This window comes from Urocitellus parryii, chromosome 4 (genome assembly GCF_045843805.1).
Source record: "Urocitellus parryii isolate mUroPar1 chromosome 4, mUroPar1.hap1, whole genome shotgun sequence".
NCBI lineage: Eukaryota > Metazoa > Chordata > Mammalia > Rodentia > Sciuridae > Urocitellus > Urocitellus parryii.
In genome coordinates, this window is record NC_135534.1 from 112,770,531 (window position 1) to 112,779,713 (window position 9,183).

The 9,183-nt window shown below is 39.5% G+C and overlaps 1 protein-coding gene across 6 annotated transcripts; it reads right to left on the bottom strand.

The window, feature by feature from the left end:
- Positions 1-15: 15 nt before the first annotated feature.
- Acrv1 (acrosomal vesicle protein 1) lies at positions 16-6,147 on the bottom strand. Of its 6 annotated transcripts, none has more exons than XM_077797783.1 (7): positions 6,096-6,147; positions 4,680-4,748; positions 4,393-4,475; positions 4,171-4,320; positions 4,002-4,035; positions 2,358-2,477; positions 16-140 (listed from the first exon to the last, which is right to left on the bottom strand). In XM_077797783.1, exons 1-7 carry the CDS (start codon positions 6,145-6,147, stop codon positions 16-18), a joined length of 633 nt encoding a protein of 210 aa, XP_077653909.1. The 6 variants fall into 6 exon arrangements, with proteins under 6 accessions (XP_077653909.1, XP_077653908.1, XP_077653910.1 ...); XM_077797782.1 differs by having other exon boundaries at positions 4,393-4,482; positions 4,525-4,748; XM_077797784.1 differs by lacking the exon at positions 4,393-4,475 and having other exon boundaries at positions 4,171-4,358.
- Between the last annotated feature and the right edge of the window lie 3,036 nt (positions 6,148-9,183).

A 9,183-nucleotide genomic window follows, 5' to 3' on the forward strand; every position in this document is an offset into this window, starting at 1 on the left:
CAGAGGCCCAGTCTTCTAGACCTTGTTGCAGAAAGGTTGATTCCGACAGCATATAATTTGCATCCTCGTTCCATGAGAGAAAAGGTTCATAGATGGGCACATGTTCTCACACCCTTGAACCATGAATTGGAGTTTTCCACCTGAAAGGAGTAAAGACAGACTGGAATTAACAGAAACCTTCCTTTATTCATACCTTTATTCATGATGCCCTCATGAAGGGCTGGCTACCACCCCTGTGTGTGTATTTTTCTCCCCTTTCCCTTCTATCTTCCTCCTCTGGGATCTTTCACCATCAGTTGCACACTCCTTGTATTTTCAGTTTGTTCCTCTCTCCTGATTACAAACATGCTCAAGTTTCCCCAACTCAAAAAGATAAAACAAAGAAATCTTTCTCTTGACCATGCTACTCTCCTATACTATCATTTCCCCACAAACTTAATCCTGCTTATATCTGGCCCCAAGACACTCTGATTCATTACTCCACTATTCTGAAAGGGTACTTGAGTTCTAGTCATTCTGCTGCCCTTCTCAGGACTTGACCCCTCTGCATTTACATAGTGCTGATGACTTCTTTCTCTCTCTTTTTGAACTGCATAATCTCATTTGTTTATGCAAAAAAAAAAAAGTTGAATACATAGATGCCAAGAGTTGAATAGTGGTTACCAGGAACAAGGAGTGGGAGTGTTGGGACTTGAGGTAGAAAAGGGGAGATAATAGATCAAAGTGTAAAAAGTTGAAGTTATGTTAGTGAATAAGTCTACAGATCTAATATACAATATGCTGACTGAAGTTAATATTGTAGTATGCAACCTAGATATCCTTCAATAAATGAATGGATAAAGAAACTGTGCCAATGGAATATTACTCAGCATTAAAAGAGATTAAAATTATGGCATTTGTAGGTAAATGAGTAGAGTTGGAGAATATCATGCTAAGCGAAGTAACCCAATCCCAAAAACCAAAGGCTGAATGTTCTCTCTGATAAGTGGGATACTGATCCATAACGGGGGAGATGGGTGGAATGGGGAAAATGGAGGAACTTTGATTGGGCAAAGGGGACGGAGGGGGAATGGGCGTAGGAAAGATGGTGGAATGAGATGGATATCATTACCCTAGGTACATGTATAACTGCACATATGGTGTGACACTACATCGTGTATAACCAGGGAAATGAAAAGTTTTGCTGCAATTGTGTATAATGAATCAAAATGTATTCTGCTGTTATATATACCTAGTTAAATAAATTAATTAGAAAAATATAATAGTATGTACTAGAAATTTGCTAAGGCTGTATAGATTTCAGGTGCTCTTAGAGCAACACAAAAAGTAACTATGTAAGGATGAAGTATAATGCATGTGCCATAAATTTATCCTTTTAAAATGAATAACACAATATTGTTTAGTATATTCACAAAATTCAAGCATCATCACTAATTTTAGAATATTTTTATCACCCCCAAAAGACATTCCATTCCCATTAGCAGTCACTTCATTGGCCCACATCTTACAAGCTTTTTCTGAAAACTACTTTCTCCCTAATTTCTCTGCACCTCTAATCTCTCCTTCCCCTGTGAGCACCCAGTGCTTTTCTGCCTTAAGATATTTACCAATTGTTCCTTTGCAATATTGTTTCCTGTTTCTTACATTGGACCATAATCTATTTGTACATAGTCTATATTTGATTCATTTTTCTGTAAGGACCCATGGTATGTGTCATTAATGTTTCTTAAGTGATGGTGGATGAATGCACACATTGTAGAATTGTGGGCAAAATGGTATTTCTAATGAGAGACCAGACAACTGACAGAGTTAGGTAATGATCATGGGATGGAAGTGTCCAAGATCTCATTTTGGGGATGAGGAGTGAGTATAAGTGAGTATAAGTGAGTATAAGGGTAGAGAGATGTGGGAATATACTTAAGTTTTGGCAACCTGTGGACATAGATTTGTAGACAAATGTTTATTAAGTTTATTCATATAGTATTCGCTAAATGCCTGCCATGTGCTGAACATTGTACTGGGTTCAAGGAACATAAGCCATGAAAAAAACAAACCATAGTCCTGAGCTTACAGTCAATGTCTCAGTGGTCTAAAGGGCAACACACAACATTTCTTTAAAATAGAGAGCCAATCTCCCTGCCTCCTTTTAAGATCATTAAGACCTGTTGAGAAGAGTCTCTACCTCCCCATCAGTACTTGGGATTCTATTCTTAATCCTTAAAAGCATGAGGTTCTTCTGAATCTCCAAGTTCCTGATCCCTCTCCTAGACCACTGCCCTCTCCAACTGCCCTGTATTAGTATATAAGTTGGTTAATGTATTCTCTGGCAAAGACTGCCTTTAGAGGTCCCTACATACCTTCAAAGATCTTCTTTAGCATGCACTGCTGGGAATTCTGAGTGGTGCAGACTCCTTCACCACGAAGGCATTTTCCTTGCTCAGTCATATAAGCGCATGTGTAGCAACTTAACATTGTGCCTGAAATTTTAAGATAAGCCTGATGAAATTCCCATATGGATCAGATGTGTATATGTGAGTCACACATCTGGGGAGAGACGATGAGTTATAAGTAGCCTGAATACAAAATTAATTTCTTAATTCTTGTTGGGATCTGAGGGATTTGTGTTTGATAGAGGATATTCTCTATTCTAGAGGAAATTCCTTTCATTTGTATTGCTTCATCTATGACCTTCATTGCTGATGAATCCCAAGTTTATCTAATACTGACTTTTAGTATAGTCCATATCCTTATTGGCTTCCTAGATGTTTATAATTAGATGCCTTTTTGTCATGTCTTACCTGATAGGAGCATGTTGTCATGTGACTGGCTCCCTTTCCTGCTTCATGTCATACTCTCACAAAGCACAAACATTTGGATTCAAATTTGACTAACTAATAAGCTATTTTAGAGTATTGTTGCAAACCTTGTAAAGAGTCTACATTATTTTCCATTTTCAAATTGGCCTTGTTCTTCTTTTCTTTTTAAATTTATTTTAAAATATTTTTTAGCTGTAAATGGACACAATAACTTTTACTTATTTATTTTATGTGTTGCTGAAGATCAAACCCATTGTTACAACCCCATCCTCTCAAATTGACCTTGTTAAAGGTTGCTGAAATATTTCCATGTTACCTCTTTTCATTGTCTCTGTTTATAATCTCCTAGTTCAGGAAGCATAAAGTAAGGAAAGGGGCAAAAAAAAAATTGTGCTTTAAACAGATCTAAAGTGTGTGTGTATTTACAATATGGAGGTTGAATTCAGGGACCCTCAACCACTGAACTAATTATCTCCAGCCCTTTTTATTTTATTTTGAGATAGAGTACTCTTGCTAAGTTGTCCCAGCTGGCCTCAACCTGGGGATCCTCCTACCTGGCCCTCCTGAGTTGTAGATAGGCCTAAGTTTGAATCCACCATTGCCAATTTCTAGCCATGTAACATTGGGCATATTATTTTTGCCTTGCTTCTCCCATCTGAAAGTTTAGAATAATAATGCTTATGCAATGGGGTGAAATATGAGGCATTTTATGTCTGTTATTAACTTGAGGCATCAAACTTAGGGTCTTATTTTCCTTCCTTGACCAACCCCTTTTAAGTAAGTCACAGAATTGCAGTTCTGGGAACTAATTTTTGTCTCTAACAGAACTAATTTTTGTCTCTGCATGCTTCATATTCTGTTAGTCTTCAGAACTTTGCATTTTCATGAGCTGCTTCTAGGGGAGTCATTGGGCATTTATATTCAGAATATCTTATGAAGAATGTAATTGGAAGGGCAACTGGCATTTTGTATTTGTATAATTGTTCTTAAAGAGGGTCCTGCAAATTGTGTGGCTTTCAGGGCCCCATAAACCTGGAACAGCCTTTTGGTATTGTGCAGAGACCTAGAAAACCTTTGGGAGAGCTATTTGTGAAGTGTTAATGGTCGCTTCTTTAATACTTCTTCCCTAAAATTGGGTTCTCCTGATGTGTTCCCCACTCCCCACTTGAAGCTACTTTGGCTCACCTGGAGATGTGCTTGCAAATGGTGTACTTGAAAGCTGTTCAGCTGAAGACGGTTCACCTGAGGACTTTTCACCTGTAGACACTTCACCTGAAGGTGCTTCACCTGAAGTGTGCTCAGTGGCAATATGTTCACGTGTCATCTGTTCGCTGGAAATATGTTCACGTGAAACCTGTTCACCTGAACCATGTTCTCCTGAAGGCTGTTCTCCCGAAGGCTGTTCTCCCGAAGGCTGTTCTCCCGAAGGCTGCTCTCCCGAAGGCTGTTCTCCGGAAGGCTGCTCTCCTGAAGGCTGTTCTCCCGAAGGCTGCTCTCCCGAAGGCTGTTCTCCTACAGGTTGTTCTCCTGCAGGTTGTTCTCCTGAAGGCTGTTCACTTGTGTGTTCAACTGAAGCATGTTCACCTGAAGGCTGTTCACCTGAAGGCTGTTCACCGGAAGCATGTTCACCTGAAGGCTGTTCACTGGAAGCATGTTCACCTGATGACTTTTCACCTGAAGGCTGTTCACCTGAAGTGTGCTCGCTTACATGTTCACTTGCATGCTCGCTCTCAACATGTTCACCAGAAGTGTGCTCCCCTTCACTATGCTCGCTGGAACCATGCTCACTTAAAACAGTCTCACCTGAAGAAGTATCATATAAAGCATCAACATCTGAAGGGTTTGCAAGTGAAAAGTATTCACTTGAAAGTTGCTGAATTGGAGCTTGATGATCCATTGAGCCCAGGGGCTCATCAGGCTGATCTGGTGCTCCTGGGATGGAGAAGAAACAGAAGAGAAATGGAGAAGGTGAGAGTTACCCCACTTTCCATGTTTTACTTTTCCATGTTTTGAGACAAATGGAGACTCCTAAGCTTCTTGTAGGTCTAAATCAGTTACTTGAAGATAGTGCAGGTGTTGGGGGGGAGGTCAACTAACTACCCCAAGAGACCAGGGAGGATGGAGGTATTTAATAAAAACACAGAAACCTCCTCTGGGATTAAAGGAAAAAATTTTAAGGTATATTAAGAACTCCATGGGGGTGGGGGGATTCACTCATCCATGCATCAAAAGCACCTGAAGGAGCCAGGCTCGGTGGCACATGCCTGTAATCCCAGCAGCTCGGGAGGCTGAGGCAGGAGGATCCCAAGTTTAAAGCCAGCCTCAGCAAAATCGAGTCACCGAGTACAAAATAGGGCTGAGGACATGGTTCAGTGGCCAAGTGTCCCTGAGTTCAATCCCCGGTACCCAAAAATAAAAACAAAAAAAAGGTAAGATTTGATTTGATAAGGCTTTTGGTAGATTTTTGTTTTAAAAATTTGTTACATAAATATCTGCCCAGCTGATTCTTTCATACTTAACAAAATTTTTAAATAAGAGATGCTTCTGATATAGGAAACAGGTTTGGAAAATATGCTAATTTTTTAATCATTCTTAGAGTTTATAGTTTATTACTTCACTATGTGACTAGCACATAACTACCATCTAGTGGCTGGGTATCTTTGTTTCTGAGTCAACTTTGTGAAAGTCTAAAAGGCAAAAAGCAAAATTTCTGAAAGCTAGTATTAGAGAAAACACTCTGTCACTTCACAAACAGCACAGAGCTCATAAATCTCTCTCTTGTAGGAGGCAGCCCTCCATAAATAGGGAATCCTGAAAGAGAAAATACAGAAACTGGATGGATGAACATAGCCATGAAGGAAAGGTTTATAAGGTTTCTGGCCCAAAGCCCTGTGTGTTCTGAGATAGTTTTCTGGGCACATCACCTTCCTATCTCATTATAGCTTTGCTTGGCACCTTAAGTATACAAGGATCCCTTGCACTCAATTGATGGGAACAAACCTTTGCTGAACTTCTGCTGAGCTCCTAGGCCTGTTCTCCTATCTCACAGAACATCAGGTACAAATGTTGAATGGTTAAATGGAATAGGAATAGGAACATGCCCTCTGACTATAAAGCTATAACTAGGAGAAATCAGCTGGTTCAGGAGCTCTCAGAGACAGTCTGTCTAATTACTCTTAATTCTGATTTGGGTAACTAGGAAACTGGTCTTACTTCTTCAAGGGCAAAAACGCCTTAAAGGTGGCCCCTTACATACCCAAGCTAACAGAGAAGACTCACCTCTAACAGATCCAAGCAGATGAAAACTCATTAGTAAGATTAACTGGTTCATCTGGATTTAGAAAAAGAAGGGCCTCTAGTGTGGGGCACCCAAGAGCTGTAAAGAAACTGTGAGCAGGAGCTCCCAATACTGAATCAGAGCTTCTGGGAATTCTAGAACCTCAGGAACAACCTATGATTCCTCACAATGGGTTGTGCTCTGAGGTCCTCATGTGGCCTGTCTAGGCAAGTTGACCCTTAATAATTGAAGGAAATTTCCACTAGTGAAGCCTAGTGAGTATTTTTTATGTTGGGGCTATCTGCCCTATCTTAGAAAAAAGTATTACCAAAATACATATATTCTTCATAATAAATTTTTAAAAAATGTCTCTTTTAAGTATTTTTGACTATGAGGTGTGGTGGGCTGCTTATTTTCTATTTGATTCTCTAAATCAGCCTTTCTTGCCCTGATTTGTACCCCAGGAGGCTCATCTCTGTTGACTTCATTACTTGAGTACTGGTTGGGATTTTCTTCATATTGAATTTAACCAATGGAAGATTGGAGGGGAGAAAGGGAAGGAAATAGAGAAAGAGGACTATTTTTTCTTGCCACAGTGGTGTTTTCAACCAGCCTATAGTAACATGTTTTCCTTTTACTGACCCCTTCTGCCTTGGGGTAGTAATGATTTACACTGTTGCTGAAACCTGGATGCTCCACTTTTTTTTTTTTTTTTAATTTCCTTATCCCCACTTACTAGTGTAAATAGTCTTTTCATATAGACCTATTTCAGTCATAGTTTTGGCAGGAAGAAAATTGAAAACTCAAATAGGTAACTGAGGAGAGTTTACACAGAAAGGGGGAGAATAAAAGGATCAGCAAGGGATAATTGAAAGCCATATCTTGATCTGTAACTTCTGTCAAGGAGGTAGCCAAGCTGAGAATATGAGTGCAGTGAGGTGTCCACCTGGTATAAAGCTGGAATTCTGGAGTGAGTGGAGGGAGGGTGTGGCAGATCTCCTCTTAACTCCCATCTCCTGCTTCTTCTCTTCCCAGTTCTCTTGAACCACTTTGTCTCACCTGAGGCCCATGCGGGCAGTGGAAATGGTGTTCCCCTTGGTAGAATGGGCTGGCTGAGAAATTAAAGCTAGGAAAAATAGAATGATGAAAACACCACTGGACACAGAAAGTAGTTTCAAAAGCGGGGGCAGGACAGGCAAGCGGATCAGATGGATTGAGCTTCTAGACTCTGGCAAATTGGAGCCCTTGCCTGTTTTTTTTGTATCGGGAAACATCAAAGGCCTTCCATAGACTGTTCTTCACCAAAAAAAGATTAAAGTTGGGGCTGTTCAATTTCCGACAGGTTATGCCCAAATCCATAGCTACTATGAGGGATTTTCCTAGTAGAGCAGAGATAAAGGTCAGGTACATTGGGCAATCTATTGTCCTGGGAGAGCCATGGATAATTTGCAATGCCAAACCTAAATCTTCCTGGCTGCCATACTGAGTGAAGATCCTCAAGTCATTCATGGATGGCTTCCCACAACTTTGTATATGTGCCATTGAATATTGGTTCTAGAATATATATACCACTACTGTAATTATTTGTTTAATATTTGTCTTCCCTTCTGAGTCTAAACCCCTGGAAAGCAAGGACACTGTCTCAATCACTGCTGTAGCTCCAGTACCTGGCAGCATGCTTTCACATCATAGTAACTTAATAATTCTTATGTTTTTCTGAATGAAGGGATGATTGAATTGCCTGAATATTAAATTGTCTGAATATTAAATGGGATGATCTCCTGGTTCCATTCTCTTCACAGCTCCTTGAATACTGATAGTCAAATTCTAACAACTCCTATACACTTAGGCAAGAGATCAGTACATTCTTTCCTGGAGAAACTGGATGGTTCCAGAGGAAAGATCCTATAGGTTTGGGTACCTGAATATGCTAAAATGAAACATTAGTTCCTGATGAGCCCACACATGTCTGGGGACCAATTTAGGACATCTAATGTGAATACCTGGTCAAGGATTACCAGACATTTTAGAAAAGCCTCTGATCTGAAAAGCCAAATTGGATAGAAGTATCACTGTGGCCCTAGAAACTAGAAGCAGATGAAAATCTTTATATATTATATTTTTAGTGATATGATTTCCCACTACAAGGTACAAAGAGAAACTCTTAAAAGTTTAAAGAAACAAAAATAGTATCTATGGAAAGAATCAGGAAAAAATAACAGCTCGTATATTTCTTAAAACATCACATAGGAAAATTTTTAAAAAATGAAATTTAAAAAAAAATGAGTAAAATTATTCAACATTTCTTTACTCAGTTTAAATTGAGACTAGAATAGAGATCTTGTCAGAAAACCAAAGTCTCAAAACAAATGAATTCTTGTATTAGATAGAAGTGATCTCCTACAAATAATGGGATACCAGTCCTTTGAAAGGATTCATGTGATCACAATAAGGGTTTGTTCTCTCACATTGTAAGTCTGAAGGTAGCCAGTTTCTTACAAAGGGTCAGACATCTCCATGTCAGACAACTTTCTGAAACTCTTTTGCTCCTTCCCTTGTTCTTTTTGTTCATAGTCACAAGATGGCAGCCTAATCTCAAGCATCACATCCAGATGCCATCAAGGTGGTAGGTGTGTAATAATTTTTCTATCATTGTGTTACAAATTACCAAAAAATTAGCAGATTAAAACAATGCTCACTTTTTTTCTAGTTCTAAGACTCATCTGGATTCTCTGGCTAATGAGTCAGAAGGTCTGACTGGATTCTTACCTAAAGATTCTGGGGAAGAATCTACTTTTTCTTTCTTTCTTTTTTCCTTCCTTCCTTCCTTCCTTCCTTCCTTCCTTCCTTCCTTCCTTCCTTCCTTCCTTCCTTTATTGCTATTGAAACCAGGGGTGTTCTGCCACTGAGCTAAATCTGAGCCCTTTTTTATTTCGAGTCAGTGTTTTGCTAAATTGCCAATTCTGAGTTTGGGACTCTCCTATCTCAGACTTCAGAGTCTGGCATTATAGGCATACACCACCATGCATGGCTAGGGAGAAGAATCCACTTCTAAAATCATTCAGATTGTTGGCAGAATTTATGTCCTTG